The following is a 16,866-nucleotide window of genomic DNA, read 5'->3' on the forward strand; positions in this document are numbered from 1 at the left end:
CTTTTATCTTCTTTGCAATTTTCCTTCTATAGCTAATGCTGTTTGGAAACATCAGTTAATAGATATATACTAATTGAAATCTGTAGCTGTAACAGCATTGAAATAAGATTTAAGAGTTAGGTTCTGAATGATGTTGGGCAAATCATCAAACCCCCAGGAGACATGTTTTCCTTATGAGCAAAATGGGAATACTCATTTTGATCTATCCATCTCACTCTAATTTTGTAGGTGTCTGTAAGAACACTGTAAAATCTGTAACATATCACAGTCACAATATTACTGCTGTTCTTCTAATAGCACATTAATTTACTGGAATATGTATTATATAACCTCATCACATTTTTTTTTTTTTAAACAGATACTAATGCTTTCTGAAATTCAAGAATGTAGATATAAACTTCTGGGGGGATAGTTCACATAACTGGATATGTATTGGATCTATACTAAATAAAAATCTGGTCACTGCAGGGATCGTTAGCTATGGGAAGTAAATCCCAGAAATTGAGAAGGTAGATCACAATTCTTGAAAAGCTTTCAAAAACAACTTATTTAAAAAGTATAAGAAAGGCAACTAAAGAAGTTCTGATTTGATAGAGTAAGCCAGATCTTAAAGTAAAGAAAATCATCTGTCTACTCTGGACAGGGAAAAACACATAAAACCTGTATAAATGTATGGATAAGGTAGCAGAAAAGCTTTAATCATTTTCCATCGTGTCCTCCAGTAAACATAACACTACACACTGTCAAAGCAACCTAATAATGGTAATAGTTTTCTTTTTTCTTTTTGTTTAATTAAATACTTACAGCTGTTGCCTTAATTCATGTGAATCTTGAGGTGTTCCAAGTTGATTTAAAGTCCTTTGTATTTCCGCAGCTATTATAATGGAAAAAATAATGCATAATTGTTACAAATGTTAGAGCAACAGAAATAATAAGTTACAAATGAATACAAGCAATCTGGCAGTTTAAAAAAAGATAAAAAAACAATCAGAGAAAGATAGAAAACATTAATTGATAAAAAAGAAAAACGAAATGGTTTACTTAAATCTAATTAGTAACTGGAAAGGATTAATTTTCAAGAGGAAATTGTGTGGAAACATTGGCATGTGAAACTGTATTTATAGTTCAAAAATATTATCTTTGTCCCTATTACATCAGAATATTAAGTAAATACAATAGCATACTGTAACAATTACCTGTTTCATTAGAATATAAAGTAGAAACATTTCAATTAATAAATGAAGGAATAATAGCACTGGAAAAAAATCATTTTTTAATTTTCTATATAAAAACTGATTCAGGTAACGATCATCAAAAGATGAAAAAGCACAGAACATTCACACAACCTTAAAATATCACCATATAGATGATATTAATTACGAAAGCGATAACTTTATCATAGATAAATCTGTTTAAAAACAAATGATCAAATTTAGCACCAATGGGACAAACTGAACCTCCAGATATAATGCAATGAGAAAATCACAATATGACCTATGTTATTTTTTCTTGCCAAAATGTTTAACCTGAATCTAATCACAAGGAAGAAATCAAACTGTGGGACAATCTACAAGACAATTGACCCCGACTTTTAAAAATGTCAGTGTCACAAAGAATAAAAGTAATAAAAAAAGAATGACAAAGGCAGAGGAACTTTTTACATTAAAGAACTAAAGAATCCAAAACACTAAAACACCCAAAAGGCACTGCATGATTTTTGACTGGATTCTGAATCAGGAAAAGGAAAGCACTACAAAAAAAATTGTCAGGAAAACTGCCAGCATTTTAATTTTGACAGAGAAAAATACATTAAACAAAAGCTGAAAAATGTCAACAATTGATGAACCCAGATGAAGCATTCGTCATACTATACTTTTACTTTTCTGAGGCCTAGAATATTTTAAAAACTTAAAATAAAAAGCTGAGTGAGGGTTTAAGAGTCACAGTAAGCTATGGCCAATACAAAAAAAAGGCTCTTCACAAAAAGGGAAGGTCTATAGCTTTATGCATGTATGTATATAAAATGTCAAGTACAAATAAGCTGAAAATCTGTCTCCAAGAACTAGAGAAAAATAATTCAACCCAACCATTCTTTTTATTTAAAATGAGTGGTTTATTTACTTGGCTTAAATGTTTTTTAAACAGTAATTATTTATCTATGGGATCAAGGAAATGATAAAGTACTCCAAAATGCTGGATAACTCATTGAAGATAATGTAATGAACACTGCTTTCAAATCAAAGCTGAAAAATAGAAATACTGGAGAGGAATCATACAGCATACTGCAACTGTTACCACTCGGCTAGTTCCAAAGCAATTTCTTCTTTTTGTTTTTTTTGGGGGGGATTGATTTTCCTTTTGTAGGTTGGAGAGATTTTGTTTGCTGTTTTTACCTTATGGCTGCTTGTAATTAGTTACATATTTCCCTCTCAACATCAACAGATTTTCTTGGACTGCCTTATAGGAGCTTAAAGCTTTAATTATTATTATTTTTTAAAGCATATTGAGAACACAAACTGTGGTGTGGGCCTCTATAGAATAGAGGCAGGTATTTATCTCAACTCTAGAGGGCTCTTGTTTTTTAAGAAAGTCACATAAAGTGAGAAAAAAAAAGATTATTCAAAAATTGACACCAGGACAACTAACCATTTGGGGGGAGAAATAGAACTCTACCTCACATAATATAGCTAAATAAATTTTTAATAAATTTTTAATTTAAATATCAAAAATGGAAAACATTAAACTGCCATGTGAAAATATAAATATGTATTTGTTACATAATCTTATATACGATTATATATAATCATGATACAGAACTAAAACCCATGGATGAAAACATTGACAAGTTTGACTACATAAAATTTTGTTTAAATGTTATATAAAAAATATGTACATATATTAAAAAAATATATATAACATGATTATGTTTATACATGGGAGAAAATAACTCAGGATACGATGAGGAAGTGGGTCCAAATTCCTAATAGATGGGAAAAAAACCTCCTACAAATTGGTAATAGAAAAACAGCCCAATAAAAAATGGACAAAAGTTATATTCCTGCAATTTACAAAAGGAAAAGAAACACACAAGAAATTCAACTTCATTGATATTCAACTTTTCCCATATCAGATGGGTAATAATTAAGAAAAATAAGTGGGTGAGCATATAATTACAATCAAAAACCTTAAACATAAAAGGAAGAGACTACATAACTTATAAGAAAAAGGGAGCAATACCCATAATGTATAAAGAGCTAGAAATAATTGAGGGAAGATAATCCACTAGAAAAATGGGCCAATAACAGAAACTTTAATAATATTTATGAATAAATTGAATAGAAATAAATAAATTGAATAAAAATATGAAAAAAACCTGAACAGCTCATACATCTTGGAAAGGATAAATAACAATAATATAAGAATGCTATATAAAATTATTCAGCCATTAAAAAGAAGTAGAATGGCTTCTGATAGGCCCAGTGGGAGCCTCAATCTACCACATGGTAATTTCCTCAGTTTCTGAACAGATATAACCAGTGCTATGGGTAAAATACATCCCCCAAAAGTTCATGTGTTTACCTGACCCCCACTGTAACAGTGTTTAAGAGGGTGTGAAATCCAATTATCGTATTTGAAAGGTGGAGTCTTTAAGAGGTGATTAGATTGTGAGGACCATAGCCTCGTGAATGGACTGATCCATTCATGTAGTAATGGGCGTGGTTCTGATGGCTTTAAAAGGAGAGCAAGTGAGAATGTTAGCTGTCTTGCTCTTGCAATTCTTGCCCTGTAACACCCTGAGTTGCTGTAGAGAACCACCCTACCAGGAAGAAGGCCCTCACAAGATGTATTCCCTGGACTTTGGACTTCTCAGCCCCCCAAACTGTAAGAAATAAATCTCATTTCTTAACAAATTACCTAGTTTCAGGTATTCTGTTATAAGCAATAGAAATGTACTAATACACTTAGCAACCCCCAGTTCTCACCCATACTCTCTGGCTAAGGACTCTTATGGGATGGAAGAGAACACTGGAAGTCCCTGGAGATTCCCAATTCTAATGAAACAGTAAACCAAGAGCAATACCTATTCCTGGGGAATTACTCAGAAATGCCACCACAAAGGACTAAAAGACTGGACAGTGGTGATGCCTCTCCTATCCCATTTTACTGGCCTGTCTGGAGGATGCAGAAGGATAATAGTCATGACGACCAACAGAAGCTTATTTAGAAGTGACGCCAACAGCAATGCTCTTCAAAATGTGATCTATTTATTAGAACAGATCATCACAACCTCTGGCACCTTGTATATACCTACTGATACGGCAAATACTTTTTTTTTGATCTATTCTAAAAATAGAGAACATGAGAAGGGATTTGCTATCAATTGGATGGGAAAGCAGCAGGTCTTTGTAATCTTATCTCAGGGTTGTATATACTATCCATATCTGTACTACAATTTAGTTCTCAAGGATATTGATCATCTCCTCCTACAGGACACTACACTTGTCCAATACACTGGTTACATCTGCTTTTAGGACCTAAAAATCAAGAAGCGACATGAACTCCTAGGAGCCTGGAAAGGATATAAGTATGCCAGCAGGTATAAGATAAATTCCATGAAATACACTGTGCTGTGATAAAGGGCCTATGGAAAATACATCTGAAATTACAAAATCAAATTTGGAAAAAATATTACATGGCATTAGTTCAATCCTATTTCACAAACAAAGAAGTTGAGAACCAGAGAGAATAACTCACTTGTCCAAGAAACTATAGCTATTTAGTAGAAGAGCTGGCATTAGAATGCAGATTTCTTATTTTTCAGTGTGCTAAAAGGATTGAAAATAAAAAACTTCAAAAAAGATTATTTCATGATCCAGGTCTGTGATAGCTGCCAAAGGAAACAAAGAAAAAATAAAATTTGTCTAGCTTGAAAAAGGAATTTAAAGGAATTGAGCTGAGATGCTTAGATGTTTCCAGCAGTGCTAGGAGTAAGTTCCATAGCCTACCAGAGATCACAAGGATCCTTCTACCCAGCTGAAACAGATAAAAAAATAAATGCTTACCCTTTTTTTAGGTTTCATGAACTGGTGAGATCCCAGAGACATCATTTTACATACCACTAGCGTTCCCCTGGTGTAGCTAGGATTAACAAATTATCGCCTGCAGGGCCTTGCAACCTGGTTTTATACAGCCTTCTAAGTTAAGAGTGGTTGTTACATTTTTAAAGGATTACGAAAAAAACAAAACAAAACAAAAATGAAGAATATGCAAGAGACTATATGTGGTCTGCAAAGCCTAAAATATTTACTACTTAATCCCTTACAGAAAAGTTGGCCAATCTCTGTCCTGAATTACTGAAAATGACTAAAATTTTGTATTCAGAAACTCAACCCAATACGTTCTTGAGTGTACTAAGTACTCATTATATTACTAAGTCTAGTAAAATACTTAGCAATGTTGCAAAGTTTCCCCTGAACATGCATGTATACTGAGTTGAATTTCTGTAATTTTCAGAAAAACGTGTTATCAGTTTATCACAGGTGCTGACCTGAGTAGGTTATTTTCATCCGCTGCTCTTATATTAATTTAGAAACAAGTACAATTACTTTTTCATTATGTTGTATGAAGATTTTTGTAGAGTAACTGCCATATTGTTATCACTTTATTATTTTATTACTCTCCAGTCTTTGGCTGTCTCCTAAATTCCTTTTCTTCTGGAAGGTAAGAATAGTACCATAAGTGGTTCATAGGATCTTTTGCCACACCCCAGTGGACCCTGTTCAAAAACGCTTGAGAAAGATAAGCTTATAGAGGGAGATGAGAGGCTTCTAGACAGATTACAATATAGTGATCTGGAAAAACTGATAATCCTCCCAGTTTCTTTTAAATCCACACTTATGGCTCCATTTCATTATCTAGCCTGGGATGTTGTGAGTTTATAAGATGGTCGGTCATATTCCACAAAGTTCATTTAAAGAAAAGGTGAATTAAAGAAAAGACTCATGAAACATGAACATTAAGAAACAATTTTTTAAGTTATAAAAAGAATTCTTTAACCATAAATAGTTTCTTTAAGAAAAACTTATCTAGTACATATAAGTAGGATTAAATTGAGATGTACCTCTATAAGAATACAAGAAATCATTCTTGCATTATCTACAGTTTTGCATTATTTTCACCATTACTCACTTCCAGGGAGCTGACCTTAAAGAATACATTGCATTTTTCATAACAGAAAGAAAACACTACTTCCTACACATCAAAAAAATGTGAATTATTGTTTCATCAAAAACAAAGCCCCCTTTCTGGCTCTTCTTCATTTTCAGCACTGAAGACCTATTTTGTTCCACATGGGTATGCTGCCATCTAGTGGGTAATTTACGAAAAAATGCTTCATAGCAATATTTTTCATCATAAAATTATAGGCAGGAGTTGATTATCAGGGGCTATGTAATGTTACAACCTGTCAGTTTGCTGGGCAATAGGGAGCTTTTGAGGATGCTGTCTCACAAGTGAGTAGTTGAGCTGCAGCGGCACTATAGGCTGCCCTAACACACATACACATCATCTTCCCACAACTGTCTCCAAACAGCTAAACAGAATACAGCTATATCCCCTCTTTTAGCAGAAAACATCTCTGTTGCTCAGCCCCAAATAACTAAATTGTAATAGCCAATCATAGAAAAAAAAAGTTATTAAAACCCGTGGACAGGTGATTTTTGAGATTCTGAAACAGTTTCACCCATATCACACAAAGTAAGAAGTACAATTTAATGCTGACCAGCAAGAAAACTTGGAGCCAGATAGCCTGATTTGGAAACCTCATCTCACTTCTTCCTGGCTGCTGACTTTGGTCAACTTACCTAATCTCTCCAAGATATAACTGCTTCAACAATCAAATGGAGAGATACTACCTATTTCTCAGTTGTCATGAACTTTGAGAATAATGTAGGTAAGCACCTTGTACTGGATGGATATAGTAAGAGTGCAATAAATGAGAGTTAACAATATAAAGTAGTTTATGTTTTTCTCCTGAAAGTAAGAAATGAACAATAAGAATATTTTTATTAACATATCTTAACTAATGTGAACCATGCTTGAGAACAATACTAAAACTTAATAATCTGTGATATAATTGCACGAATTATGTGTGTGTTTTCCTGCTTTCTTTTTTTTTAGATAATTTATTATACAAACATGTGGGGTACAACATTGATTTTCAATAATTGTGTACAATGTGTGATGGTTAGACCAGGATAGTTAGCTTATTCATCATTACAACACAGAATCATTCTTTGTGTACATTGACCAATTCCTCATTAGCCTCCCTCCCTCCCCTTCCCTTTTCCACTTCTAGTTTTCTAAAAGTTCAACGTATTATAGAGAAAATGATAAATATCAATTGACACAAGACACGTATCTCAAAATTAAGAGGGAAGAGATACTCTCTGACTGTGACATGTAGCAAGCAGTTATATAGAAGTGATAGAATTAAAACTGAACTAGAAAAAAACCTAAATATTAAAAGAAACAAACTGTTTTAGACTCACATCTTTCGTCATCTATCAAATTCTCTACCTGTGTGAAAGGATGGTTTGGAGCATTAAACAGGTAATATATGTGAAAACAAAATTTTTTGGAAACGGCATAGATCTCTAAAAGAATACAAGATGCTATCACTGAGAAAGTTAACTATATACTTAGAGCTAGAATCCAGGTTCCTTTATAAATAAAAGATGCATAGGAAAATATATCATTAGAAAATAATTAAATCATCAATGCAAAAATATTCTGAGGAAAAAACATCAAGTGAACGCGGTCTATTTCATATATCAAGAAAAAACAAGAAATGTATAATTCCAATAAGCACATCACAAGTGAAAAAAAGTTCCTGTAGAATCTGAAAGACAGCTACTAAAAGAATTGTGGCTTTTTTCCAATATGTTCTCTATCTCATGCTTTATCTTTTGACCTGAATAGGAAGCTCACCTTTGTGGGTAAAAGCACTGATGCAAACTGCGGAGACTAGCAAGGGTGAGGAGGGAGATCTTCTAAAGGATAGGTCTTGAGCTCAGATGTTCACTGGGGAGCCTCCACCTCCAGGGACCAAATCCCAGCACACAATACAACCTGCAGGCATATCCTGCTTTCATGAAGCAATCTCTAATTTAGAACACATTTAATTTTAAATTTCTCATTGAGTTTCTTCCCAGGTACTTCAAACGTAGAAAGGCATACACGTTAACAAAGTGGAAATTTAGAGCATTTTAAAACTACTGTAGATTAATAAATGGTTACATCTGAGGACATGGTTCTTAAAAATAAAGTACAAAAACAAGTCACTTGAAAACTGTTATGTTAACAGAATTTGGATTTCTACATGGCTGAGACATTACAAGCTCTCTCTTTCTTAACAAAGATATTCAGTCCTAGCATTTCATGCCATAGAGCTGCTGTTTACCTGCTCCAAGGTAGTCTGGAATCAGAAGTAACAAGTGCCCAGTGGAGGACCTGGCACATTGAGAATATGATTTGTGTAACAGGTAAGATAGACTTGGCAGTGGTGAAGCCCTGCGCCTTCCAGTTCTCCAACCTTTCTGACACCCCTCTGCCCTGTCCTTGACGAGCTTCCTTCCTGTCATCTACTAGATGGCCCAATATTTCTCCTCCTCCTCCAAAAGCAGCTGAGAATTAGCCATGTCACAAGTTCACCTCCAGTTTATATGGCAGTGATTCCTAAACCTTCACCTCAATCCTAACTTCTGATCAGTTCTAACTGCCAGATACTACTACTCAGATGTTTCTACAACACTGAAAATGGACTTCTGCTTCCTATAGGAACATGTCAAAGCCTGTCTCAATCTTTCCTCTTCTTCCCCCTTCAAGCCATTTAGAACAGAGTGGGGTGGGAGAAAGAAAACTCATTAAAATTACATTTTCAGAGAAATTAAGACAACCACAAAATCTCAAAAATGTGTAAATATGACCAAAAGCAACAGAAAAGTACAGACACTGAGCAGAAAGCCATAGGGTGGAGCAGGGAATAATGCAGGTTACAGAGGGAAGCTGGGGAGGCACAGCTCCAAATTGTCACCAGCAAATATTCACTAACAGAAAGAGATGATCCTGTTCTAAATGAGAACTGGCAGGAGCAGGGCTGAGAAGGAACCAGGCACTCTGCTAGGAGAGGTAGAAAAGGAGGCTCAGAACATACTTGGGAGGCCCACAGTCTCCAGACCATTCTCTAAAAAGAGAACACCACCTTGGAAAGAGATGGCTGTGCATGGTGAGGCCAATGAGTGATGGTGTAACACCCTGGTTACTAGGCTCTGAGAGGAAGAGGAGAAAAGAAACAGTCCCCCAGGGCAGTACAGAGGAGAGAAAGCACCCCTCGAGCAGAGAAACTAGGCACTTTTTCTCCCTCCACAGCAATCTCCTGCCTGGAAAATCATACTTATCCTTGATAAATACTCATGGAATGAATGAATGAATATAAATGCACAAGCAATGCCCTGGTACATGGACATGATCCAAATGCATAGTGTTATATGAATCAGACTGTCCTGAGTTCAAACACCAGCCTCCACGTCAACAGTTGTATGAACTTGAGCAAGTGACTTAATCATTCCAAACCTAAATTTCCTCATCTGAGAGGTTTGCCTGGAAGATCAAATAACAAAGTACAAAAAAAATGGATGCAAAATACCTAAAACAAGGCACAGAGTAAACAGTTAATAATACCGAAAACAAGGCACAGAGTAAACAGTTGATAAAAGACAGTTTAAAAAATATACTAGTTTACATATCTTCCAGAAAGAGATTATTGAATAAAGCAGGGTATTATAGGCAATACTATACAACTGAAATCACTGGATATATTTGGGCCACTCTGCCCTAATCTCTTCTCATGCCCAGAAGGAAGGCAGTGCTCTGGGTATTCACAAACAAGCAAGCCTCAGTTGGATTTTATTTAGCTGAAGGCTTCCACACTCCCAAGTAGGACAATAATAGTCCACAGACTAGCAAGGGATCTCAGTAATGTTGTGGGCATTCTCTTTGACTTTACATGAGATGAAGACTAAACTATCCCAGAGAAATAGGTGGCCATACTCAATATCACTAATATGTTATTGCCTCAACAGTTTCTTGAAATAATGATCATGATAATGACACTACAATAAGAAGGAAGTCCGGGAAAAATAAATATACTAACACTTACTGAATACTATATTGTATGACATTTTGGGTTCTTTCAAAGCAATTAACAGGCAAAACAACTAGTACCTGCTGTTAGAAAAAACCCAGTTTGGAATAAGTATAAAAGGCAATTACCCTTTAATGAAAAATATTGTTCAGTAAAAGGTAACAAAGAGATGAGGACAAGAATTGTCAAAACTATTACAGGAAAGAAACCAAAACCAAACAGCTAAGCCTAATTTCTGCTGTCCGACTCCCACATCGGCACCAAGCTGACTAAAATGTACAGAGGGGGCAGCCTCACAGGGCAATTGAGTGGCCATTACACAACTAACAAAAAAGTATATCTCAGTAAAAGAGAATATGCCTTTCAACACAATTACTGAGCATAGGTTGTATTTATGGTAGAAAATAATAATAATTCTAAAATAAATGTAGTATAGAAACATACATATGAGGATTTTTATCATACAGTCAGCAATGCACTTTATCTGTATAGAACTCAGAAGATTCATATGTGCAGGCAACACAAATCGTAAGTTCTCCAACTTTTAAACAAATAATCTTAGGATAAAATGTCCATCAATGGAGGATTGGTTAGATGCATGGCTCATCCATACAATAGAAAATTATACAGCCAATATAGAAGAGAGAAAAAACAAGCAGCAAAAAAAAAAAAAAAAAAAAAAAAAAGTGTATGTTATGTTCTCATTTTCACAGGAAAAAAATGAAAATAATATAATTGTGTGTAAATACTTCCATAGCCAAGACATATTAAGTCCTTTTTTCTCAGGGAGCCAACATTTTAGAAGACACACAGAAAATAAGTACACAATAGTACTACTTTAATTTACTAATCAAAGGCATTATGAAAACAAAACAGGTTAATGTGAAAAAGAATGACCGAAGGAAGCAAAATGAGAAGTCAGGGAGAACATCTCTAAGGAAGTGACCCTGACGCACTGAGACCTGAATGCCAACGAGGAGACAGTTATGTGAAGATCTGGGAAGATGTCTGAAGTAGGGCAAGTGCAAAGGCCCTGAGGTGAGAATGAACCAGACAGTTCAAGAAGTAGAAAGAAGTCCTCTGTGGCTGGAATGTGGCAGCAGCCAGGGGAGAGTGGCAGGAGATGACAAGTAGAGCAGGGATCAAATTGTGGAGGATGCTGGGAGGCATGGTAGGGACTCACATCTGATGATGAGTGCCACCAAAAGTTCCTGTTGAGTTTTAAGCTGTGGGATAACACGAACTGATTTACAGTTTTAAAGGTTTGCTTTGGCTACTATGTGGAGAAGACTACAGACAGGCAAGAATGGAAGCAAGGAGAATAACTTGGAGACTGTGGCTTGGATCTGGGTGGTGGTAGCACAGATGAAGAGAAATTGACAGATTTGGCAGGCAGAACCAACAAGATTTGTACTTAGATCAAATACAGGAGTGAACACACCCACTTCTGGGGCTGGAACCAAGGGTCAGAAAGTTCATGTTCAGGGCACAGGCATGTAGATGGTTCAAAGACAGGAGCAGGGAGTGAAGCGCCTGGACCCATATCTTAAAGATTTAGTTCATGAAACAAAAAGAATTCACTCACACCTTAGGTCATAAACAGCACTCATGTTCACTTTATGTAGGAAAAGTCACTGGAGAGAAGAAAATTCTCTGCTAAAATTCCCTTGGATAAGATATTATTCACTGCCACACCTATCTTTGTATTATATCAACACCTTAGGCATGAAGAAAATAAAAATAAAATCAAAGCTACTGACATTTTCCTCCTCAAGGGGAAAAATAAAAACCCCAACCAAATATTTTCAGATGTGTGACTTAGAAGTAAATGTATCACAGCTTTTTGGGGGGGGCAGGGGGGGCAAGTTCTGAACTTCTTTTCCTCTATAAACTGCCTCCCCATCCCACCAACAGACCAACTTGGAAAAAAAGGCACATCCACAATTCCTGAGTAAATACACAGTTCCAGCAAATTCATTAACTTCTCAGGAATGGAGCTCTTATTTTAAAGAAAAGCTGGCCTTGGCACCAAGACAGGAAAAAAAAAAAGTTGATGATAGCTTCCCTTTTGTGCAGTCACGTATTGAGATGCAAAAACAACTGTCCCCTTCACCAGACCCTAATTAAAAGAATGGGGCTCATTCTCAAAGGTAACAAAAAGTCTCAAACTTTTATACAGCTTTTTATTTCATCTCAAGGTCCTAAGAAACTTATGGGAGCAAAGCTATGCACTGGTCCTTCTTAATAAATAAGGAAAGGACACACACAGAATGAGAATCTAATTACAACACACAAACCAGCAGTATTTTTTTTTCTAATTCTAAACAAGTCTGCTTTTGAATCAAGAATTTTAATCTGTAGGAGTCAAATGATAAAAAAATGAAACAACTGAAGATTCAACAAAAGTATGTTTTAGTCACCTTTTAATATTTATAGCTTGGGCTTAAGTTCATATTTTATGTCTCCTTAGAAAGTTCTGCCTTCCCAAATATTCCAGAAAACACACACACGCACACACACACATACAAACAAACATATATTATTCATAATTTAGCAGAAACTTCTGCATTCGTAAATTCTGATATGTAGATTTCATGTTACAATGTACCTGTTTTATTTTCCAATGGCTAACTTTTAGTCACTCTTTATCTTCCTCTTTCATATTATTCTTTAAAAGAAAAATACTCGAATGCCAGAATTCTCATTAATACTAGTGGTAAGGCTAACAATAAACATACATATGGGAAAGTTTTATCTCAAGAACTATGTTTCATGGTCAGATGTTCTCATTTCTATTTATAAATTTCCTTCAATTCATAAGTTTGTTAATTCTGACACGATTCATATCAGAAACCTTTGTGCCCACAACTCTCCCATCTCCTAATACTTAGAAATAATACATAAGTCTTGGTGGAACTCTAGCTGGTCTGTGAATGGCTGTTTCTACTATGGGATTTTTTAAGCATGCATTATGGATCCAGATGTGGCAACTGACCTCTTAATAACAAAAGGAATAGTCCTGCATATGTCAGAAGAGCTTTCAGGACTCTAAAACTTTGGTTAGAATTCTAGCCTGTTAAGGTTGGAAGAGATCACAATCCAGCCCACAGAAAATATACACAAGAAAACCGTATCCCAGAAAGTCAAATAACTTACTCAAGGTCACACCATCATTTGGATCTGATTTCAGGAAATGTACATGAGTGCATATACAGCTTGCTTGAATAGAAACTTTTCCTATTGTCTCATTGATTTTCCTAACTCAGCTACATTGTCAAAAATCTGATTCTAATCAGGGAACTGCAAATTAAACCACATGAGATAAACTATGGCTAAAATGGGTAAAATTTAAGGCTCCCAAATGCTGGCAAGGATTTTCAGCAACACAAACTCTAATACACTGGCTAGTGGAAGCATAACCTGGTACAACCACTTTAGGATAGTTGAGCAGACACATAGCCTATGATTACAGCATCCTCTTTTTAGATTTCTTTTATAAAATCAGATCATTGTACTAATACAAGTTCAAAGGATGCAAATCCAGTGTGAAGAGACACAGGTTAAGTGTGGTACAAAGTACCATTTTATTCAGTCTTGTCCATTATCAGATGGGAAAAAAGTGAACTGAAATTTCACACTTTTGCCTTTCACTTCCACGTGACTTCTGCATAGCCCTTATTAGTAATGCATATTGAATGGGAGGTTAGATCTTTAACAATAACCTACTCTATCGAAATCTAAATTTTTCTTCATTTAGACACTGAATCTCAAAATTAGGAAAAATACACAGCGATGATGGTTTACCAAATTCATGACCCCAAATCTCAAATGTATACTCAACCTGCCAAATCCCCCTTTTCTATTTCCCTGGTATGTTCATTCTCCCAAGTGTAAGTATTCCATTTTTCCTTCTTTCCATAAACTTCCAACAGCTTTCCCTCCCATTTCCTATCTGATGACTTTGCCTCATATTTAATATACAAGCAGACCCACTCAGAGGAACTCTTGCATCTTAGCCCACCATGCTTCCATCTGTACCACACTCAGCCTTGCCTCTGTACAGTGGATAAAAAGCAAACCACTCACTAGAGGTCCATTCCCCATCCCCCCTTGCCTTCAAAGACATTTCTTTTGCAATTATACTCTCACTAGAATTTCCCTTTTGCAGTGGAAAAATGCAACCTTTTCTTGGACCCTCCTCCTACTTCCATGGTAGAGACTGCTAGTTGCCTTCTAAATATTGATTCTTCCCTTCTTTCTCAAATGGAGCAATCCCCAATTTTAGTGAGCACATTTGAAATCCAACAAAAAAATGTTTTCAGCCTTCCCAGCAGCTATGTGTGGCCATCTGGTCAACAACACAAGCAGAAGTGTGTAGGATTCTGGAAAGTCTCTTTAAATGTCTCCCTCCCTTTCTCATTCACACTTAGAATATGAACATGAGACCACTCTTTTCAAAGTCATCAGTTTGCCAATTCCATTGTCTGCTTTTATCTTAGTATCTCACAGCATCAGACACAGATGATGCCTCACTCATTCCCTCATTCCTGAAACATTCTTTTTTTTTATTTCTATAAATCTACCATATCTTGATTTTTTTTCTTACCTTATTGGTCACTCCTTCTCAGATTCTTTACGTTGCTTTCTCTCTGCCTTCTTGACTTGACTTTGACTTTTTAAAAATGCTGTAGCCCTCTTCTCTTTACTCTTTGATAATTATTTTAGACCTGTGGTTTTAAATACCATTTATACTCTCATGACACCCTGAACTCCAAATTCATATATCTAGACTAGATGTTTGGTATCTTCACTTAGATGTCTAAAAGACATCTCAAAATTTACTTGACCAAACAAAACTCTCCCTAGTTGTCCAGAAACTGTAGTTCTTCCCATTTCTCGGTACATACTTGCCACCATCCACTCGGCTGCTCAAAGCAAAAGCTATGGAGTCATCCTTGACTCCTCTCTGTCTCCCACCTCCACCCATATTCATCAGCAAGTCCTGCTGGCTCTGCCTCTAAAATACATCCATTTCTCTCCATCCCCATGTTATCGCCCTGGTACAAGCCAATGTCTCTCTCAACAGACCTCTGCAGTGACCAATATCTCCTCCTACTCGTCCCCCAGTGTCTATGTTGCAAGCAGCAGCCAAATTAAACCTCCACTGCATCTGAGAATGAAATCTAACCCCCCGCCTGGCCTCCTCTCTGATTTCATCTCCTGCCTCTCTTGCCTCAGGTCCTGTGCTTTAGCCACACTGGCTTTTTCTTTTTTCCCTATTTTCTGAACACCTCAAGCTCTGGACTGCTTTAGGAATTTTAACACTAGCTATTTTCTCTTTCTGAAATGCTCTTTCTCTGTATCTTCTCACTACCAGCCCCTGTTCACCCTCATTCAGGGACCATCTCGGTGAAGGCAACTGCCCCAGTCACTTGCTGTCACATCACCCTCACTGTACTTTCTTCATAGGAAATTATGTTGTTCGTTAAACTTTTTGTAACCATCTGTTTCTCCTTACTACACTGTAAACAACATGAGATGAGGACCTTATAGGTTTTATTTCCTGCTAGATTCCCATTGTCTGGAATAGTGTCTAGCAAGTAGTAGGTGCTCAATACATTATTCGTTGAATGAATCAAAGAATATCAAAATTAAAAGTCATTTAGTCTGAATCATCATTTCAATGTTTAACACTCTTAATAACAGACCTGAGAAGTATGTGCCTGCTATTTCTGGTCACTTAGTAACAGCAATTTCATTCCCCCTGAGGGAGGCAATTCCATCCCTTAAAAAGTTGAAGTCTGACTACCAGTGGCTTCTGTACATCTGTGGAGGCCCCATGTTCATGCAGAACACATTGCTTCTGTCTCACACATGACAGTGCTTCAAATATCTGAAGATGGTGATTATACCTTCTTTTGGCTGAATAGTCTTAAGAGCTCTTCACATGGGATGGTTGTGGGTCTTGTCATCATCCTCCTACATACTCCAAGACTGTCCTGGATTGCAATACTTAGTTATAAATATGCTATTGTAGTAGAATTGTAGAAAAATTGTAGTGGAATTGTAGAAAAATATAACTTTAATGTACGCAGTTTTGTAACAACTGCTTAAGTAAAGCAGCTTATAAGGGGCCATACAAAGGTCAGGCCCGAGCACACTAAACATTCCAAGGAAGGGAATGACCCCACCCGGTTCCAGGAACTGACTAGTTCCTTATCTAAAGGCCACCTGGCCAGACCCCAGGGAAGATAAATGATTGAGAAATGTGCTATTCCTTATCAGGGTGCCAGCCAGCCTGCTAAAGCCCACCTGTAAATCTAGAGGCGCCACAAATTTATCAGGGTACCAGCCTGCTAAAGTCTACCCATAAATCTAAAGGTGCTACAGATAACCAACAACTCATCCTGTCACAAAGATCTGTTCAGAAAAACTGTATAAAAAGTGCTTGCATTGTAAACTCGGGGTTGCTTCTGTCTTGGAAACTAAGTGACCCCAGCATGCTGGAATAAAGTCGCTCTTGCTTGATTGCACTGGTCTCAGTCTCATGGTCTTTGTGAAGTGAGCCGTCCCAGTCTGTGGGATTTGTGCATGGTGCACGGATCTTACATCATAAATATTCAACTCTGGCCCAACATCACTTCTCATAGGCTGGATCAACT

The 16,866-nt window shown here is 36.3% G+C and overlaps 1 protein-coding gene across 1 annotated transcript in view; it reads right to left on the reverse strand.

Annotated features, from left to right (window-relative positions):
* The window catches only part of STX7 (syntaxin 7), a 46,907-nt gene that overhangs the window by 12,728 nt on the left and 17,313 nt on the right, over positions 1-16,866 (reverse strand). The window contains exon 3 of the mRNA XM_063097197.1: positions 805-874. Within this exon, the coding sequence (XP_062953267.1) occupies positions 805-874 (70 nt within the window). The remainder of the gene's footprint in view (positions 1-804; positions 875-16,866) is intronic.

This window comes from Cynocephalus volans, chromosome 5, assembly GCF_027409185.1.
Source record: "Cynocephalus volans isolate mCynVol1 chromosome 5, mCynVol1.pri, whole genome shotgun sequence".
NCBI classification, from domain to species: Eukaryota; Metazoa; Chordata; class Mammalia; order Dermoptera; family Cynocephalidae; genus Cynocephalus; species Cynocephalus volans.